Genomic DNA, 22132 nt, shown 5'->3' on the forward strand with positions numbered 1-22132 from the left:
GCAGCAGAGCCCTTTGTGTTTCCAATTAGAAGATGACCTCTTATCTACTAAGTCATATCTGCCTTCATGCATGTTGTCAGGAACGGTGGAGACATCAGGGGGCACTTCTCAGCTTGGGAGAAAGATTTGATTGTTTTCTCTTCTGCAAATCAGTAAAGCAGAGCAAAAATAATTCCCCTTTCATTTCTGACTTTTCCCTCTGTGAACAATTAAAGTAATTCTTATTCAAAAAAGAAACATAATATTTTCTTAATTTGAATAATTAGCTATGTGTTTCTTAATATCTGTCAAAACGTTTAGTATTCTGAGTCAGCTTCCTTAGCTTTACCAAAAACTGCATATTGAGGTCCCCAGATGGAATTTTACTTTAATAAGAATCACTCTAGATTTTCAGATTTTTTTATTTTAAAAACACCTAAATTTAACAATATCAATGATTCACCCTTTGCATTAATCTTTCTGGCTTTCAAAAGCTTACACTCTCCACCGTCCACAGTTAATCTCAGGTCCATTTAGCGGACTGCTTCCTCCCACTGTGGAAATGTTCCCATGGTACCTGCTTCCATTACAGGCCACCACAGCCCTGGATTCCAGCACTGTTGTTAATTACTTAATGCACCCTTAAGCCTTCAGGATACAATACAAATCAATCAGGGAAACCAGGGTACTTTTGTAATTGGCTATTGCAGAATTTGTCACACTTTTCTGGGCTGCTGAGGCATGTGAAAAGATTTATTTTTACTCAAAACAGTGAAAAATATGTTGAGCTACATGTTTATACCTTTAAAAAGTGTACCCACTAATGAGTCTCCTTTGTGTCTGTGTTGCTGTGGGCAGGCTACGGCATTGGCCTCCCTCAGAACTCTCCACTCACCTCCAACTTCTCAGAGCTTGTTAGTCAGTACAAATCCGATGGCTTCATGGACATGCTGCATGACAAATGGTACAAGGTTGTGCCCTGTGGGAAACGCAGCTTTGCTGTAACGGAGGTAAGTGTGAAGGTGTTGAGTGAAAGAAGTTGATGTGTTACTTTTTATCTCACATAGAGAACAAAAGAACAATTTAACACTAAAAACTATCAAGGTGTTGACAACATTGTCATTTTTAGAGGCTTATTGTTGTATTTTTACAGTTCAAACTTTTACACATCTTCTCAGAATACAACTGCAAACCTTAACGTATTTTAATTTAATTATAATTGTTGCGCAGATCTGCTCATTAGTTCAGATGGAAGTGCATGAACAGACATTTGTGTGTGCACATACACACACACACACACATTTCAGTGTGCCACTCTGCAGCACTTCTCAGCAGGTGAAAGAAATCTGGCCCAATCAGCAGCACCCTCAACTCAGGTAATAAGGAATCCACAAACAGCTTTACTGGTTTTGCAACAGAGCTGAGGAAGGCAAACACAGCCTCCAAAGCAGCATTTCATGGGAAAGGACTTAAAAGGACTACCGGTAAGCCATTAACTGGGCTCAATTGATTGCAGACATTATCACCAGAGGGGCAGGTCCTGCTTACTTAACTGAAGACTCAGAGTGGCAGTTGGGTCCAAGTTTCCTTCAACTTCCTGAAATTGAGTGGCCAAAGAAATCTGCAAATGATGTTGCTGTGCAGGCAAGAGACAATGTTATAAAAATACAGAAGAAAACATTTGTTGCTGTACTTACCCGAAGTCAACTGAAAGAAGAAAAGAGTAAACTGATCATCTCTAGGAGGCCGCCTGCAGCTGCAGTAGCCCAGCAACTAGTGGACGTGAGCCACTTCAGCAGTTTGAGAAAACTGATAGGGGTAGTTGCATGGATTTGGAGAGCAGCAAAAAAGTTCCTGCATTTCAAGGTCACAGATAAAGAAAAGTGGGAGGCGGTCCCTTCATCTGGTGTCATTACAGTTGGTGAAAGACAAGATGTGTTCAGAGACCTATGCCTAGCAGCACAAGAAGGTGTACAATTTCCAACTACAACGACTGATAGACTTGTTGTCTACAAAGATGAAACAAGTGGGCTCTTGATGTGTGGCGGCAGAGTTCAGACTTTTAAGGAGGACCACAGAGGCGTTCCTCTGTTGCCCTTCCAATCTTGGATCTCCACCCTTCTAGCCCGAGCAGCACACAGTGAAGGACATGATGGAGTGGCAGGAACTTTGCTGCGTATGCGGAAGAAAGCATGGGTCATCAGAGGACGAGTCATTGCCAGAAAAGTTGTTGATGAGTGTGTACTGTGCAAAAAGATGAGAGCAAAAACCTGTCAGCAAATAATGGGGGATCTGCCTGAAGAAAGGTCTAATCCAAGTGCACCATTTCAGTTCATTTCTGTTGATTTGTTTGGCCCTTACCAAGTGAAAGATGACGTCAAGAAAAGAGTGAGCATGAAAGTTTGGGTTGTGTTGTTCTGCTGTATGTCAAGTAGAGCCATTCATGTTGAACTGGCAAACACGCTATCTACAGAGAGCTTCATACTTGCCTATCAGAGGTTTACGTCCATCAGAGGTCATCCCCAGAAGGTGTGGTCTGACCCAGGTACGAACTTTATTGGGGCAAAACCCATTCTGCAAGAAATGTATGCATACCTGAGGCAGCAAGACAAATTCTCACTTGAAGAGTATGCTGCAAAAAATGGGACTGACTGGACATGGAAAATTCTTCCAGCCGATTCACCACATCGCAACGGCGCAGCTGAAGCTGCTGTCAAGATCATTAAAAGAGCGTTACAAAGTCTTGGCAGAGTGGAAGGTCTTACCTTCAGTGAGTTTCTTACGACAGTTAAGCTAGCTGCCAATCTAGCCAATGAAAGACCTATTGATGATAGAGTACAGAGTCATGAAGATCGAATCCAGTACATCACTCCAAACACCCTGTTGCTCGGTCGAGCTACACAAAGTGGAGATTTCAAGACATTTGACTATACCACTTATCCCTTTAAAAGGCTGTGAGAAATACAAACTCAAGTTGACTACTTTTGGAGGTCCTGGAGTCAACTTGCAGGTCCCAAATTGTTTGTCCGTGGCAAGTGGCATACTGCTGAAAGAAATGTTGCTATTGGCGATGTGGTCTGGCTCTGCGACCAAAACACGCTAAGAGGGCAATTCAAGATGGGCAGAGTTGTTGCTGTGAATCCTGATTGCAAGGGCATAGTCCGGGATGTTTATGTGAAAGTTTCTCCAAGTGGGTATAGTTCAGGAAATGCACCCAAACCTTCTGTGAAATGTTCTGGATTGGTGAAGGAGGTTCAGGGCACCATACTCCATCGGGACGTCCGGCGCCTTGTAGTGCTCATCCCAGCAGAAGACCAAGCAGAGGGAACCAGCTTACTTAAAAAATGCGATCTTCCCAGGTAAAACCTTGCAAGATCGAGTGGGAGGTGTTGCGCAGATCTGCTCATTAGTTCAGATGGAGGTGCATGAACAGACATTTGTGTGTGCACATACACACACACACACACATTTCAGTGTGCCACTCTGCAGCACTTCTCAGCAGGTGAAAGAAATCTGGCCCAATCAGCAGCACCCTCAACTCAGGTAATAAGGAATCCACAAACAGCTTTACTGGTTTTGCAACAGAGCTGAGGAAGGCAAACACAGCCTCCAAAGCAGCATTTCATGGGAAAGGACTTAAAAGGACTACCGGTAAGCCATTAACTGGGCTCAATTGATTGCAATTTAACTGTAGTTTCAGGTTAGTTATTTCATTTAATTAAATGCAGAATTTATTGAAGTAAAAGTTTGCATTTAATTAAATGAAATAACTAACCTGAAACTACAGTTAAATTGCAATCAATTGAGCCCAGTTAATGGCTTACCGGTAGTCCTTTTAAGTCCTTTCCCATGAAATGCTGCTCTGTTCTGTTTATTGGTTCTCACTCATTGGTGAAAATAAAAAGACTGAGTGAATTCCTGATGTCTTCAAATCCTCCTTTTCAAGTGTAGGAAGCCATGAAATTATAAGACACTTGACAATAATATATATGACAAATAAACAAATAGTAGTACATAAGTATACATTTTTGTAGTGATTTTTTTAGGGGGGTAGCAGTGTTACTACAACATAACATAGATACATACAGAGGTTTCATGTTCAGATTGACACGGAGGATATTGTTTGAGGTCTCAACAACGTCCTGGTTTTAGTGAGAAAACGCATTGAGTCCACTCTACAACTCTTCCCCCCCTACAGTAATTGCTCTTCTGTAATTGAGACATTGGCCTCTGACTCCCCAGCTGCTAATCTATGGTGTCCCTATAAGCAATCAGTGCTGCATAAGCTGTAGATTTCTATAATTTCTTTGCAGGAATCCATTTTTGAGCTGTCCCTCTTCCTAACTAGAAACTATTTTGTAATCTCCAAAACTTGCTCTGGCTCTATAGAAATGCACAAATGAGAACCTTTTTATGTTTTTTCATTATTGCGCATGCTTTGAAGTGGATAAAGGTCAGCTTAAGTTATGCTGTTAAATATTCCATCTACCTAATAGGGACTTGTGGTCTTTACCTACAAGTGACAGCATCATCTCATTTTGAAAGCAATTAGAATGTAAATTATGTGTATAATATTAGTATGGGAAAGTGTACATTGGAATGCTCTAGATTTGGTAACAGCAAAGTGAGACATTCTCTCGTGTGTAGCCTCCTAGATGTGCTGTAGATTCTATCTTCACTTGCAGACATTTAAATTGCCCCAGGAGCATTTCCTTTTTCAGCATCAAAACCCAGTCTCCCTTAAGTTAAAGCTAATATTTTTTTCTTCACTTTTATCTGCCTGTCACTTAATATGACAACTTTTTTCCACACAGGTGCCTTGCAAAGATCACATGAGGATATACTGGTATATCGAATATTGTAGATGAATTATCTAAAATATAGAGTAAAGACAGATTTGGAATAAAATCTGTTTTACCTTTCATACACCTTTAACACTCAGCAGGACAACATCAGCAGGAAATGCCTGAGATATAACCTGCATGAATTACTGAGCAGTCTGGCTCAGTTTAGCCCTGGTCAGCATTTCTATTTGTTTATTTACTGTACATTTTTTTTATTAAGCCTAGAGATGAAGAAATGCTAGAAAAGACAAAAAATCAGATGAATTACCTTCCAGTGCTTTTTCCATACCCTCTGGGACTCATCCAGCTCTTGCTCACCCCAATAACCCATCAAAAGAGCAAGATATGAGTCATAAGAAAACAGATCTTAGAGACTAATGGTATGTGTTTCATTGCCTTGATGACAATAATTTGTCTGAAAATCTTTTAATTTAGGCTACAAGCTTTATATTCTAACTGCAGATCGTGATGACTATACAGATGTATGATTTTCTTTAAAAAGAAAAACGTACTTGCCACTATTTAAAAAAAAACTCACAAAACTCAATTTTATTGACTAATCTCAATCATTTATTTAACAAAATGCTTGTTAGGAACAAATTATACAGTAATATGTCTAGTGTGTGCCCCTGTGTGCGCCCCAGTCGAGGGCTTGCATATGTCCATATATAGGGGCTTTATTATTTATTTATTATTTATTTGATTTTATTATTCATTTATTAGGCTTACCATGGCGGCACTCCAAAGCAGCAGCCAAGAATAACTCCTCTTCACAATTTTACAAAATATGCTGCTTAAAACGATACAAACTAGACATCAAACCCGCATCTATGATTGCCGACGCCTGCTGGAGCTACGGATGCAAAATGTTTTAAATACTGACATTTTTGATTGTTAAAAAGCTGTGGAGTGCTTCAGACGGATTTTAACAACACAACAGCGGAACATAACTGCCGAAGGAAGAGATGCGCAAGACGGAGAAAGCAAGGCAGCAGAGGAGGGCTAACTGTGAAGCTAAAGAGAAATCCTCACAGACCTCCACTTCCCTCAATCATGCTCTCCAATGTCCGCTTGCTGGCAAACAAAATGGATAATCTCAGACTGGAACTCTCATCAAAGATCAGTAACTGCTGTGCCATCATTCTGACCGAGTCATGGCTGCATCCAGAAATACCGCACAATGCTATTAACCTGGAGGGGCCTAAGCCTCCTTGGTGTGTGGGGTCCCCAATAATGGGTGGTGTTCCCCCCTGGCCTCTGACCCCTGGGTTCTCATCCGGGTCCATCTTGGCCGCCAGCAGAGCCTATATGCTTGCTTCCACAACCCCGTAGGATCTAGGCACTATGGCCTACTAGGGGACAGGGCTCCTTTTGGGTTTGGTCCCTCGAGAGGTGGGCTCTGGGTGTTCTAGTCTGCCCTTCTCTGGTGGGTGTTGCCATTTCTATATCTGCCCTCCTTGTGTCCAACTAGTCTGGGATGCCTACAGTATGGAGATCGGTCCTGAGCCCTGATGGGTGAATCTGGGGACACCCACACCTGCTATTGCACATATTTTTCTTCTGAAGAAGCTTTGTAAATCATTTATACACGAGCATGCTCATGCATACATATCACAGGAGTTTGGTTCCATGTGATCACAGAAACACACCAATACTAAACACTAAACTGCAGCTAAAGATATACATTAAGGAAAATATGGATTTGAACACCCTGCTATTTTGCAAGTTCTCCCACTTAGAAATCATTGAGGGGTCTAAAATTGACATCATAGCGCATGTTCACTGGGAAAAACATAAAAAAAAATAAAAAAAACAGAAATCACAATCTAGGATTTTGTTTTTCCTATCATACAGCTGCAAATAAGTATTTGAACACCTGAGAAAATCTATGTTAATATTTGGTAAAGTAGCCTTTGTTTGGAATTACAGAGGTCAAATGTTTCCTTTAGCTTTTCAGGGGGATTTTGGAGGACTCCTCCGCACAGATCTTCTCTAGATCAGTCAGGTTTCTGGGCTGTTGCTGAGAAACACTGAGTTTGAGCTTCTTTCAAAAGTTCCCTATTGGGTTTAGGTCTGGAGTCGGGCCAGGGCACGCCAGAACCTTGATATGCTTTTTACAGAGCCACTCCTTGGTTATCCTGGCTGTGTGCTTAGGGTCATTGTCATGTTTGAAGACTCAGCCTCCACCCATCTTCAATGCTCAGACCGAGAGAAGGAGGTTGTTCCCCAAAATTTCTAAATCCATGGCCCGAGGGGTCTGATGTCAATTTCAGACCCCTCGATGATTTCTTAGTGGGAGAACTTGCAAAATAGCAGGGTTGTCAAATATTTATGTCCTCATTGTATACCACCCTGAATTAAACTGTTTAATCAACATAGATTTTTTGTCTTCAACACACATCTTGAAGCTTTTTTATGTTTATTTTGGTTGGCTGTTGTCTTCGTTTTGCTGTTGTTATGTTCTCTGTTTTAATTCACACTCATCTCATACAGGTATGGAACCAGACTTCTATGAGTTACTGTTGATCTTCTGTGATGTCTTCTCTTGCTGTTTACAGTGGTTTTATTTTTTTGTCTTTTCAGGCGCTGTTTCCTCTCTCTATCTTTTTTCTCTATCTCCTTAACTATCTCTTTCTCCCCTTCAATGGCACCATTGCCCCTTTTTCTTTCTCATATCATTTTCTGTGTCTGTTGTATTTGATTTTATTCTAAAATATTTTAATTAAAAGTTTCATATAAAAGTACTAAGTAGTCCTTTATGGCAACAGTCATAATGGTCTGCTTGTGAAGGCAAGTCTGTTGGGCTATCATCTAGCTCTGGAACATCTATTCCATGAGCTATATTAGCAAAAGCATATCATTTTCATTACAGGTCTATGCTTAAAGTGGAATCACAAGTTGTATCTATCTGGGTGTTCTGACTGTTAAATGTTCATTAGATTGACTATGTAGATTGTCTAGGTAAAGAGACTCTCTCTGTGGCAACTGATTTTTGTAAATAGCTCTCTGTAGGGCTGAATGGAAGATAAAATATAAACAGTCTATGTGTGATGTGAATTGATTCAGCTGAGGTGTTGGCTGCCTTTTTCTGACCCTGGATCTATACAATCTTGAACGGAGGTAAGGTCAGCCCTGATGATCAGATATGCAGACCTAATGGTTTTGACCTGTAGTCTGGATCTCCCATTTTTGTGGATTAGCAAAAGTGCAAATGGTATACGAACATCGGAAAAAGTAATTGTGTGTACAGAGAGAATAATCTTGACGATATACAGTATATCCTTAAGGATAAAATATATTGATGCAGATTACATTGGAGGCTGTGACGTCAGAAGGCATTTGTGCTCCAGATCGAGATTCTGCCCAGGATGGGGACATGGGCTGTTGTAGGACTTAATCCCTTTCAAAGCATTGCAAACTGTAGCTGGGTAGTTGAACAGCTGTTCTTCTCTTAGCTGCTTCACTTGAACGACAGGTCCTTGTGTCCTTAAGGAATAGCAAAAATCACGAGGCATCCCGAGGGTCCTCTCTCTGACCCAGATCTTAAAAAATAACAATAAGTTACCATAACTATGCAGACACACATTTTTACATTGCTGTCACTAGGTAACAAAAAACCCTTTAAAAGGATATTGTAGTCATCATTATGCCGTTTCAATTGTCGAAGGGGGATGATTGGGGGGAAAACTGGTTTATTATCTTGCTCTGTCAATCAGTCTTAAGGGAATGGCTAATTACAGTATGATGACCTTTTAATATTGTGAGAAAGCAGAATCCTAACATTTTCTATTATTTCATCCTATCCAACAGATTCAGTAAAGTTTAAAAAGGTCGATGGATGATTTAAAATGGCTGTACTGTATGGTTTAGTGAGGCTACCCCTGATATCTTCTCTAATTCATGAAACTGGGAAAAATAAACCTAGGTGTGAACAACTAGTCTAGATTTACTTTGTTTTTGTTTTTTTAAATTCTACATAGATTGTATTCCCTCTGCAATCATTTGCCAGTAGTGTCTCCTTTTCAACTTTTAGAGAATCTTGGTCTCCCGCTATGCAAAATCTTGTCCTAGCTTGCCAAGGTACAGTAACATATTGCAATGAGGAATATAATCCATCACGTTTTGGTTTCCAATAGGACTTTATAATGTAATCACTGCAGCTGGCCCCATATCACAGGCTGCTTCGTGCTCAGCAATAAAATAGTTCTCTTGTTAGAATGCAGGCACAGCTGCAGAAAATGCAACACGTGGCCATTTTTAAAACTTGTAATACATAGAGTGTCACTTGCTAAATATTAAAATATTTGATCGTATTGTCTCTCTAGTTTGGTGTTAAGATCTAGACAAATTGAAATTAAATGAAAATCAGTAAGTCATAGATTTTTGTAGTATTCTAGATTGTAATGAAAGACCTTTTTTAAGACAGATAAACCTGATTCCATTAGAAAGAAAGGGTTAAACATAATGTGCAAAGAAGTAAAAAACACTTTTCGCCTCTTGCTGTAATATTTTTAGCTGCAAGTTATAAAGCTCCTTCTTTCTCAGCAACCTAATATTCTTGGCGTACAAAGTTAACTTTTTACAGATTGTACATTTTGTATGTCAACATTCAACTCTAAAGCTATTTCTAATATTTATATTTCTAAATATATATATATATATATATATATATATATATATATATATATATATATATATATATATATATATATATATATATATATATAGGTTGTAGTAAATGGTTTTGGAGAATTGGAAAAATATTGCAGGCAAACGAAAGAAATGTATAAATATCACTGAGTTCTTTTGGTTTTTTGACAGTTTTCACATTGTATGCTCTTCATGACAACATTGTCTACTGATGGCAGTAGGGGTTTTGTGCTTCCACGTTGTCAGAATTGTTTGAATCTAGTTTAGGAAATACAACAAGAAATTCAAGGTTTTAATTCTGTTCATATGTTTTGGAAAATTTCTGATTTCTGTCATAAGTGAATAAAACCTGTGCCATGACAGACATGTTTGTAGGCTTCTCTGAGTATCTGTGGGGGCGCACATCTGTAACACAGAGTCTGCAGCTGATATGTGTCTTCATTCTGCTCTGAAGCTTTCCCCTGAGTTCGATATTTTACTAACTTTTCCCTTTTGATATCTCTCCTTCTCTCTCTCTTACCAGACACTGCAGATGGGTATAAAGCATTTCTCGGGTCTCTTCGTGATGCTGTGTGTGGGCGTGGCCTTATCTCTTCTGACCACGATAGCGGAACACATTGTGTACAAGCTGGTGATCCCGAGGGTCAAGGAGCCACGCTCCAAATACTGGCTGCACACTAGTCAGGTACTGGGTCACTGAACTGAAAATAAAATACACAGAAACAATAGTAGACCTTTTTACAATTACCAGGAGAGGCATTATCAGGGTAGCTTAGAAAAGGTATTTTAATGATTAACTGCTGTCTGCAAAAAAAATTGAAGAATACAAAATGAAAAGGGACAGCCTCCCATCCTCGCTCCAAGGAGGTTTGTTTTAAATGTGGTGTACTGAATTTCATTGTAGATCATTTGGCGGTGCAAATAACACACTATTCCTGTGTGTTACATAAGTCCTACATTAAACATTATTAAATACTTACCCATACAGTCAAACTGATGTTCCTTAGAAAAGAAGAAATATTTTCCAATGCCCATACTGTAACAAAGACACATAATGTTAAAACACAGCAACACAACACTTTGAAAAATATGATGCTCTTTCGAGCTACATTTAGCTTATTTGTTAGTTCTAGAAATCTTAGGTGATTGTTTTAGATTTTACATGTTGAATAAAACTGTTGTTGTGCAGCTATATTATATATTTTTTTTTTTGTATATATTTTTTTTTACTTGATGTTGAAAGAAACTTTAGCTTTTTAAATAATCATTTTGTTTAGATGTACATACGTTTAAAGGATAAAAATTAAATTTGAGCCGATTTTCTTATTAAGCTTAGGCCAAATTTTACACAGCAGTAAATTGCCTTAATTTCAGAAAAGATCAAGTTTAGATTTGGTTATGTTTCATCCTATTGCTGCTCACAGAACTGCTACTTCAGAAGTCAATAGCATGGAGATTTTCTTAACTCGAATGTGAAAATGTATTGCTATATTTGAATTATTTAGCTTTAAGAAACATATTAGCAGAGAAAAGTATTTTCTCAACAAACAACTTTGATTTCTTTTTAAATTGCTTTTTTTAAGGATTGTTCAATCGAAAATCTCTCTTATAAACCGATCATTATTCCTTGCTGATTTTTTTGAGGATTTTTGGCATTATTCTTGTCTGTTTTTTTTTTTGTTAGCCTTTCTATTTATTGTGCTGTTTTTTGCTGTCTGTTTTAGTTTCTTCTGCTCACATTTACTGTTTTACTGAACTTAAATGGACTTTGATCTATACCTGGTTTTATGTGCATTTAAAGAAATATAACTTTATATTAGATTGTAGAAAGTCACAATAGATAGTTTAAAGTGTACATTCTAGTGAGGCTGTTTGTCAGAGTAAATGTAAGTTTTAAAACGACCTCGAAGCAGGTATTACCGGTAAACATATTTTCCATTTAATTTGCATTTCTCAGTTAAAAAGGCATTTATTAATCTAATGTAATATTCTCATCTTAAATGTTTTGTTTTCCTTCCTATTATGAGTATAACTCTGCTTATGATATTTATGCAATCAAGTACTAACTTTAGTTTTTATCTTAAGAATAAAACAGAAAAAAAGCATAAAAAATAGCTGTTTTTGCAGTACAGTACCAAAGATATACATGTACAGTAAGAACTTCAATGATTTTTACCAATATCAATACTATAAATCAGATATTAAAACTGTTGACTTTTTTTTAATTATCTTTCTGCAGAAAAATATACCTCCACCTGTAAAAGACATTAAAACGAACAAAAAACTGGAGAAATAAGAGGTTGTCTAATAATTGTTTTCATAACTATGTTTCACTTATCGATTGTTTGCAATTTGCAGCCTTTTCACAAGCGTATAATACACCCTTTTTTACCTTGACCCAGAGTCAAGGGTTGGAGTAAAAATTATTAAAGGATTGTTTCACAAGAGCTTTTGTAAAGGCTATAAATCATGAACAGAATTAAAGATGACTGTAAATAAACTATTAACATGTATCATATATTATGTTGATTGTTTTCCAGAGGTTACACAGAGCCCTCAATTCAGTTTTCGTTGATGACCAAGTACCAGCTGTTCCAAAGCCTGAGAAAAGGTAATCCGCTTGTCCTGCAGGCAGTGTTTTATGCAGCTTCATGACAGACAATTAACTTCCTCAGACAACATTTTTACATTTTCTCACTTTTGTATTTCAAAGTTGATTTCAGATACACCCTTTGTTTGATTGTCTGTATTTTTCACAGATGTTCCAAAATCATTTGTCTTTTCGGCTAAGAATTGTTAAAATTTCTGTCCCACTAAATGATCAGAAAAAAATATTTTTTATTTTATGAAAACAAAAACATGTTTTTTTGTTTGTATTTTTTTCGTCTTCTTTTTAAACCCAAAGCTGCAGCCAAAGCTTAAAAAAGACAAAACTGCTTTTCACTGAGCACAGATTTTTCTCCCTACTTCTTCCAACATTTAAAAATGTCAAACCGCATACTCTTCTGGAAGCATTAGCCAAACCACTGGTGATTTGTTAGAAATCATGCTGATCTCTGAAATACTATAATGAATAAAATATGGACCATATAATCATATAATTGACACTTAATTTACAGACTGGCAGTTCCAGCCGAGAGACAATTTTTCCAAACTTCAATGCCCTATTGGTCAAATTATCAGGAAGAGAATGAGTGACATCAATTAACATCCAAGTGGCAGTGAAGGGACCTAATTTTAATAAGGAAATAAAAAAGAATGGTCAATCTCTTGGAAGGCAATTATCTCAGGGAGTGGAGAAATTAATCTGATTTTGACGTCATAGCATTGTTGAAAACAGGAAGACAGGCATGAGGTTAGTCAAAAGACTATTTTTTAACTAATATGTTCATTTTATTCATGTATCAATGGTTGTTTTTCATTATTGAGATTTTCCTTTGGGGTTTTCACCCTGATTAAAGTAATCTCCTCATCCCTTATTTTGATATACTGCCTGTGATTTTATCGCAGCTGCTCCCACAGTGTTAATCATGTTTTACAATAGTTTTAAAATGCATTTGTATTCCTAACATCTTGAATACTGTTTTTATTTCCATTTACGTTGTTAACCATGAAGGAGAGACTGCATTGTCGCTTCTACAGCTTCCTATCTAATTCAAATTGTCTGACCTGTTCAAAGAGCTACTGTAGTTACAGTATTCGATTCAATGAAAGTCTTTTAATTTCACATAGCCGTGTTTTGATACACATGTAGGTATAGAAACACATGATAAAGATGTTTCCGTTTTAGGTGACATACTGTTGGAACTTCAGATTGACCTAGATTTCTAGCCTGGTGGACTGCCCTTTAAAATAAAATTTGTCACAGTCAACAGAAAAGATATGCAGCATCCAGAAGGTCACTGGTGTGTGTATTACAACAAAGCATTGAAGACACAACTGCACTAAAGTAAATCATGCTATACAGTGTTAACGTATGTTATTTCATTTTAAGTGATAAAACCCCAAATCTGAGTTTTGCAACGTACAGACTTTTTTACCTGATTTTTGAAGCATACAGCAGTTTGTAAAGGCTGATGTTGTGTTATTTTCAACTTACTGGATCAGTTTTAGGGGCAGGAATCCATTAAGCTGTTTTCTTAGCAAAAAGATTCCATTTCGAATCATTCCCCTTAGTACTAAAACTTCATCTCTGTATATTTCACACCTCTGCTTAGACAAGCAGGGGAAACTCAAGGGGAGTTCACAAAGTGGGGATTTAATATATAAAATAATTATGGAGACAAGTCTATGTGAAGGATGCCTACAGTAATGAGAACCGATAACCTACCTGTGCATCCTTACCTCATTCAATCAAGTTCCTCTGCGCCGAGCCCTCATGCTGTCTAAGAGTCAGGAAATATTATTATCAGCATCTCAGAAACCTCCAGCTATGTCAGGAGCTGTGATGCAAACTCTGCACTGTAGCTTGGATATTCTCATTCTTATTGTCCAGGAATGCAAACAGATTTTTTTTATAATTTAAGTCTGACAATGTTTATTATAAATCCTGTTTTAACAGCAGAGATATTAGCCTGCATGAGATAAATGACTAGTAAAAACAAAGAAGTTCAACTTTAATGGAATGTGATCAGTGCTCTTGATTAGACTATAACCTATAAGCACACTTTCTGACTTTTTTAACAAGAAAAAGTAAAAACAAAGAATCATTAGAGCTCCGTCTGTCTAAGAGAGTTTGGAACAATGTCTACAGACGTTTAGGATCTCAGATGGCCAATTAAAGTTGTTTTCCACATGAAGCTGGACACAGCGACAAATTGAAATAATGACATTTAATCACAGGTGCTTCCACTTATTCTTTACAGTCAATATGCTACGCCTGTCAGGAAGACAGAGCTGGAAGTAGAAAACTGAGCCTACAGACAGATTAAATGGACAGCAGGTAAAAATTATTGATCAAATTAGACCAAAAAGGGCTGAGTAAAAAGGGTACAACTAAAAATGCAGCTTAAAAGACCGAGACTGTTCAGAGTATATTAAAAAATATATAAGATATCAACCTGAGGATAAATAAAAGTAATACACAAGAAGACGTTTGGGGGTTAATTCTTTATTTGTCCAAGCAGACATTAATAATGAAGGGAAAAAAATTGTATGACCTAATATATCACACAAAGGAGCACAAAAGTAGGATTTATTTTGGTAGAAGACGTTTAATAAAATCTATTATTTCAAGTAAAAATCATCTTTAGTGTAAATACAGCTTGTTTTTATTTTCTAAATGCCCAAAAGGAGCATGATTGCTGGTTTTAGCAAGCTGTGCAATTTAGGACTTTAAAACAGGCTTTTAGTTAGAATGTTGCATAGTGCAGCCACTAAAAATTATTATAAAATAAAATAAGAAAAACTGAGAATTGATTTTTAAAACAGCTTGAGACTTTATTTCATGGTGAGCAAATGCAAAGTCTCTTGCTCAAAGAACATGAAGCACCTGTGGGTTCATAATGTTGCAGCAAGCGTCTGCTTAACTAGCATCTGAACTGACAGATGGGCTGGGAAACATAATCCACAGGTGAATTATTGGCATGTGGTATTGAAAACGATCGCATGCTGGTAAATTTGAATTAACTGGAAGTCATTCTCTTTTCATGGAATGAAATGATAACGACAACGGAGAAAATTCTATAACTGCATCGGAAAAGTTATCGTGTTTGATGATTTGTTTTGGATTGTGTGTAACAGAAAGGTTAATGGGCATCTCTAGGAGCATGGGAATAAAGGAAATCGATACTAACTAGATTGAATACTGACCCTGTGAACTTGATGCACCACAAATCTTTAAAAATTTTGAAATGTCAGACAAATGTAACGACAGGAAATGCGACTCTTCTCTGAGCAGTATCTTTAGAAAGAGGATTTTAAAACTGGGACACTAACTGCATCTTTATGTAAGGACCCCCATATATCAGACATACACTTAACAAAATATAAACACCTGCACTGTTTTGCTCTCATCTCTCCTCATCTGAACCAAAAGATTGAAGACTTTTTTTTTGTTAGATTTTTTATTCTGTCCACAAATCTGTCGAAATCTGTTTCTCTGCTTCTTCTTCTATATCTTCTTCTGTTTCCTTGAACCCCAGTCAGTCTCAGCAGAAGGCCGCTCACACTGTGCCTGGTTCTGCTGGAGGTTTCTTCCAGTTACAAGCATGCTTGGTGTGAGGGATTGTTGAGTCAAGTCAATGAGTTGATTGAATAAGCTGGTTTTCCTTAGATACAAAACTCTGAACAACGCTGACTGTGTGATCTGGTTGAATTGTCTCTGTAAAGTGCCTTGAGATGACATGTTTTGTGAATTGGAGCTATATAAATAAACTTAATTGTTAGTAAGGCTTCTTTAATCTCAAGTGTGGCCAATCAAATTGCTGATTAGACTCTTGGATTAATACACAAGCATTGCTTAAGGCCTGTTAGACTAAAACTTTAATGTTTCTCAAAACCATTATATCTAATTTCTAACTTTCTTTGATCAGTACAAATTATGATTTTGCACAAAAGAGAAGACCAAGTCTTGCTTTTAGTAAGTACCAAGTGCAAAGCAGGGTATTTTTTTTTTATTACAAATAAAATATGTAGTTTGGTGCATCTAGTATCCTAATATTGAGAATTGATGTAGCACATGAAAATCTACCATCGTCTTCAACAGGTTAAACTGGTCAGTTTTTAGCTCTGTAAGCCTGTGTTAACTGAGTTACCCGAGGCATTAGTTATAATTATTTGTTTTGCAGTTTGTAGATTTTTTTTTTAATAAAGAAGATGAAAGATTGATGCCTTCTGAAATAACTGTCTCTGAGTAAAAAATTTAACTTTTGTTTTGTCTTAAAAGTTAAGAATATCTGCAAGAATTGTATTCTATACAAATAGCCATTAAGATCTTTAGTAGATAAATGCATCACAGTCTATTTACAACTGAAGAGGAAGATGTAGGAAGGAAAATAAAAAATGTAGAAAAGTATAAAAGATTGAATTATAACCTAAGTTTACCTTGAGGGGAACCAGCAGTTGAAGTCATTTGATTCATTCAGTTATAAAACACTGATGGAAGTAAGTAGCAATATTCTAAAGCAACACCAGAAACGAGTGTGGTTATCATATGACTGGAGGCTCAAGAGATCTGATAAAATGTTCTTCATCTAAAAAATATTCTGACTTTTACTGCTGCCATGCCTTGAGCACAGGTCGATAGGTGGTTATATCATTTTCAGACGAAACTCTTTTTATGTGCTCATATTCAAATATGTCATCCGTAGGCTTTGATGTTAGGAGTATCTCATTAGATACTTCTTGTCACTTTTTCTCTAGTAAAAATAGCTTTTGATTTTGAGAGTTCTCCATTTAAGCTTCATCTCAGTCAGCTTTGGTCATATCACTATAACTTTGTGGAAGAAAAAACAAATTAGATAATTTTGTAACTGTGTAGATAAATAATACCTATACTTTATAAGACCACCAAAATAAATTATCCAATCTACTGGAGCTCCTCTTCCTTACATCTTAATTTTCCACTTTGTACAGTATACTAGATTTTGAAGAGGAATTTAATATAAAAAAAAATTCAAGACATTTCAAGAACTGATTTTGAATTGTTTTTGATAACAACTCTAAATACAGACTATTATTAAATGTAAATAGGCAATAATAAATCGAGATTTAGAACCATACAGATCATATACTACTCCTATTCATCAGTTATCAACTTGATTTAAGGTTGATTCATCTATAGATCTATGGGTTTGCACAAAGGTATTCATAGCATTTAAACACTTTCTCATTTTGTGATATTAAAACTGAAGCAGCATTCTTGTACTGTAAAAAGCTCTTTGCCACCGTAAACTTCAAAGTGCTTCTGATCAAATTAAACCGGTAAAAATCTAATCTCTGATTTGGACACCAATTGGTCGAAAATAAATAGAGGCAAATCTGCAATGCAAAAATTTATTCTTGGTGTCCCACTAGGGTTTACACAAGAGCCTTCTTATTCTGCCGACATATAAAGGAATTATTTAAACTTTTCAAATATGCTAATGGACAAATCTATGCATATGATACAATCATATACTGTATGTAACTGCAAATTATAATCAACAGGCTTCTAAATAATGAAGTCAGCAGTTGGTTTTGATATTCCAATAGCTGGAGGTAAACTGCACAAGATAAATTCTAAACACACTTTAAAGAGGAGCATGCATAAAGTTTAAATTAAATAAGCAAAAGGGAACTCAGGGAGGTATACCAGGTCAAATATCTGGGGGTTGTCTTTGACTCAAAACTTAATGTTTAGCATCTACTATAGGAGCGCTAGACATGTAATTTCATGGTTTTGTGTCCCTGAAAGCAAATGCTGAAATGTTGCAAAACCAAACAGCTACCCATCTGTGTTTTGGAATTTTATGGCAGATCACTTAGAAAGTTGTTGAGTCACTTGTAAAGAGAGGGACACATTCACCCCTTCAAGATTAAATCCTACATCAGAGAATCAACATATACTTTTGGTCAATAGTTATCTATCAATCAAAAGAACAAAATTTTATAGGAATGGAATGATATTTTTACATATTGTGTACTTCTGTTATTTAGGGTGAGGCTTTCAATCTGTCCTCAAGCCCTATATCATATTATAACAGAAAATGTTGCCATTTTCTGTTGTGCCATTTTTCTGGAAAAACCAGAAAAATGGCATCACTGTCAGATTCTTTAAAGACATCACATGTTGTTTTGATCATTTTTTCAAATCGTTTTTTCCTAAAACCAGTCCCTGAAGTGATTTGTTACAAAATAGAAAGCATTGTGAAAGTGTGAGAACTAAAGGTGGGATGTCTAAACAGTCAAATGTGCAGGATGACAGTCATCGTCCTAAAAAGATCACAGTTTTGGAATTCTTTACGATTGACTCTAAAGTCCCTGCCAGAAACCAGGCCTCCATTAACAAAGCTAAAACACTGCCTTGAAGAACAGCAATGCTGTAAACATTACAAAATCATAATCAAATTGTGTTTTTAAGAATTTTAGCCTTACGATAACTTGTAATTTCATTGTATTGTTTTTTTTCTATTTATTGTCTGCGGCATTAATTCATCCTGTTTATGTTCCTTCTTATGTGGTATGTTTGGTATATTACAAAATTTTTGCCAAACTATTCAAGCTGGTATGAAAAAAAAATAGCAGTTTTAATTTTCTAGTAAATACAGATTAATAATAATAATACTCCCTAAGTAAGTAACCCAGTGATGATACTTTGTCTTCTAAAGGAGTTGGCTTGTTTCTCTTTCTTTTGTTTATGGTTCAATTGTCTGTAATTTGCTTAGTTGTTATACTACATGGAAATGGTTGTATGTGTTGCATCAACTTTTAACTTTGGCAAATAATGAAAGTTATATGACAAATAAGGAAACCATTTTCTAAGACTTTTCTTTTAGGTAGGATTCCTACCAGTGTGATGCATTTACATTGTACACAGTTCAGCCATATTGGCATTTAGATTTAAAAAAAATTTTTTTTTTACTTTTTCTCTGACTTATCTCAGGTGCAATGAAGGACACAACCAGTCGGCATCACGGAATCGTGCAGTATCCGCCCAGGGCAACAAGCGAAGGTTTCTTCCACAAGATATTCAGAATGATTTGGAACATCTACCCTCCCAGGATCTTCCACCTCCACCACCCTCTTCTCCCCATCCCCATACTCTTCCCTTGCTGGAAAAACACAAGCCCGTAGTAACCACCTCGAATGGTCGATCTGACCTGTTAGGGCGTGTGTTGGGACAAGGGCAAGAAGGATCTGGACAGGCCACATTACAATGCTGTAGTTTAGGAGGGATTGACTGTGAGGTTGGCCAAGTTAGTCGAAGCCCTCTGTTACAGGAACTGTCAGAACTTGAGAGTCAAATAACTGCAATCAAGCAGCAACTACAGTCTGCAATGAGAAGAAAGAGAGAGCTGGAACGATACCAGTCAGAAAACCTGCAAACAAACCAGACTTCACAGAGTCAGTCTTTAACTCACCAGTCCAACCAGTTTTCTCAGTATACCCAGTCCCACCAGCAGACTAACCAGAACACAAATAAACTCCCAGACTTTTAAAGCCTGTCTTTTACTATTTTATCAAAAAAAGAACCAAAAAAGAATCAACCGGGGAACAGGTGTCCCAAAACCTTTTGGATAAGGCACACTGCCTGGTTCTGGAAATTGTAAAGATTTTTCTTACCAAGGTCCTCATGTAGGCATAAGGTTTCCTAAAATGTTGACCTGAGGTTTTCACTGTGGATCAAAATTTTAGTCTGTGACTCCAGCTTGAACATTTTCTGACCTCTGGAAGGTGAGAATTGATTAGAGAAGGAGTAGACAACACTGAAAGAGATGCTGAACCCCATTAGCTTGTGTCAGTGAGAAGCTGTGCTTTCTCTGTCCTCTTAACCTCCATTTCATTCTTCTCGGATAGCCTCAACGTCTTCTCCTTCACTCTCCTTTTAAGCTGAATACATCCTTTTGTCCCTGAAATCTCTTACCTTTGAGATAAGCTAAATCTCCTCAGAGGTAGAATTTGCTATATTGATAAGCTTGATCACTGGTATGATGACTCCTTTCAGTTTAAGCTAAATGAACCATTTTACCAGAGTTTGTTGAGGGTCTTTGAGCATATTATGACCTGTAAGTGAACCCAGCCAGATTATTCTTTACGAATACTGTATCTTGCACAAACCTTATATCTTACCAGCATAAATCTCATCGGGATTGGTAGACATGGTCACCTATGGCTTAATGTCTCAAATCTGGCAGTGCATTTACTGTTTTCTTGAATAGGTCCTTTGACAGAGTTGTTGTTGCAAGATATCCTGGGAAAATACTATATAAAGCATTCACAAGACACTTTGATAAAGTAGAACTGGTTATTCCATAGGATTGGATCCTATGACTATTCACAACAGTACTTATGAATCACTGTATAATGATGGTCATGTACTTCACTGACACACTCCTGGTTTTTCTTAGTCATTATTTAATGTCAGAGCCAAAAAATTGTGGTTCACTGTAATCTTTCTGTAGGTCCCAACTTGCAGGGGTGGATGTGTTTTTGTTTTCTTGTCTTTGAACAGTCTGGTGCTCTTGTGCTACTGGTGCCACAAAAACACTGAGTGTAACTCCCTCCTCTGTTGCCAACTGATAACTAAACAAAAAATGTAAGGCTAATATGTTACCCTTTGCTGGCTCTGACATGTTACCAAAGCATAAAGGATTTACCATTCAAAACAGAAAGGACAGTACCCATATGACTTTTTTCTTGCTTTTTTGCTTTGGGTTGGACAAGATCTGTTATTAAAAATTTATTATCTTCTTTGCATGATTCTTTTTTATTCGATTATATAGCTTGAAGTGGTTGAGAGAAGAGTCCCCACCTCTTGAATCATGGTTCTTCAACCAGAAAGCCTTAGCTACAGGTACCCCTTCAAGATCAGGGGTTGGTCTTTGTATCAAGCTTAGAAATGTAAGTATTGTATCAATAGGGATGCTAAGATGAGGTGAGACAAAGGAAGACAGATTGGGGGCTTGTTTTGCTATACTGTATATGGGCAATGCTCCAGTCAATTATCGTGCCAGCAGAGTTCAGAAAAAAAGATAAAGGTTTAAATGTGCTAGTCTGTTTATGATCCTACGCTTTTTCTGCATTTCATCAGGAAGCCTTTTGGCATCGAAGCACCTTGGTTTTTAGCCTTTCTCAGCGTATCCCATTGGAATAAGACCCGAGGCAGAGCCACGACTTATGGGGGACTACCGTTAAAGATACTTTCCCTCTGGCCAAACAATGCCTAGGGGTTTCCCTATATTGCTGAAGTGTATTTTGTGCCTTTTGTTCCCACAAAGCTCAGAGAATAGGACAATGCATGGATATGTTATTATGTTCCACAAAGGCCTAGACCAGGATTCTTCAAAACTGGTCTTGAAAAGTCTGGTGGTGTGCACCTTTTAGATGTGTCTCTGCTTCCACACGCCTAAATCAAATGGCTGAAGAATCTCCTCAGTGTGAAGTTAAGGGCTCAATTCGGGCTAAATCTGAATACATCAATGCTTAAGGCAATTGGCTGTTTCCTTCAGTAGGAACTTTTTAACGAATCTGTCTAGGATTTGATAGATTGTCTCTGTAAAGTGCCTTAAGATAACATGCAGTGAAATGGCGCTATATAAATAAACTAAATTGAATTGATTAAAGTAAGTGCTGTCTAAATAGTGCTGGCAGTAAGGAAAAGGTGGGGAAACGAGACAAAAAATTGTTATTTCAGAATTATGACGTGCAAAAGTACACCTTCATAAATTTTAGTTTGCGTAATGGAGAGCTACTGCTATTCGCTGCTTTTATGTAAAAGCTTGTTCATACTGCAAAGTTTTCAAAACTTTAGACCCCAATTATGACGATAGAAAAATTTTGGTTGTACAGCATGTTCTCTCATCAAAAGTGATCCACATCACACACAAGCCAATTTTAAAGCTCTCAACTTGCATCGAGCAGAGTCTACAGACAGTCTCTGTTGTACAATAGCAGATGGCTTGGGTTTATTTTCTACGATGAGTGGGCAAAAAGTAGTTTTTAAGCAGGAAAGTAGATCT

General features: G+C 37.1%; 1 protein-coding gene across 1 annotated transcript in view; it reads left to right on the top strand.

Annotated features, from left to right (window-relative positions):
- The window catches only part of grin3a (glutamate receptor, ionotropic, N-methyl-D-aspartate 3A), a 62773-nt gene extending 41940 nt beyond the window's left edge, over positions 1-20833 (top strand). Inside the window, exons 7-10 of the mRNA XM_038298952.1 lie at positions 838-989; positions 9997-10158; positions 12014-12084; positions 19057-20833. Coding sequence (XP_038154880.1) covers positions 838-989; positions 9997-10158; positions 12014-12084; positions 19057-19612 — 941 coding nt within the window. The 3' untranslated portion in view covers positions 19613-20833. The remainder of the gene's footprint in view (positions 1-837; positions 990-9996; positions 10159-12013; positions 12085-19056) is intronic.
- Positions 20834-22132: the final 1299 nt, after the last annotated feature.

The sequence above is a fragment of the Cyprinodon tularosa genome, unplaced genomic scaffold (assembly GCF_016077235.1).
Source record: "Cyprinodon tularosa strain WSP-4 unplaced genomic scaffold, ASM1607723v1 ctg418, whole genome shotgun sequence".
Lineage (NCBI taxonomy): Eukaryota > Metazoa > Chordata > Actinopteri > Cyprinodontiformes > Cyprinodontidae > Cyprinodon > Cyprinodon tularosa.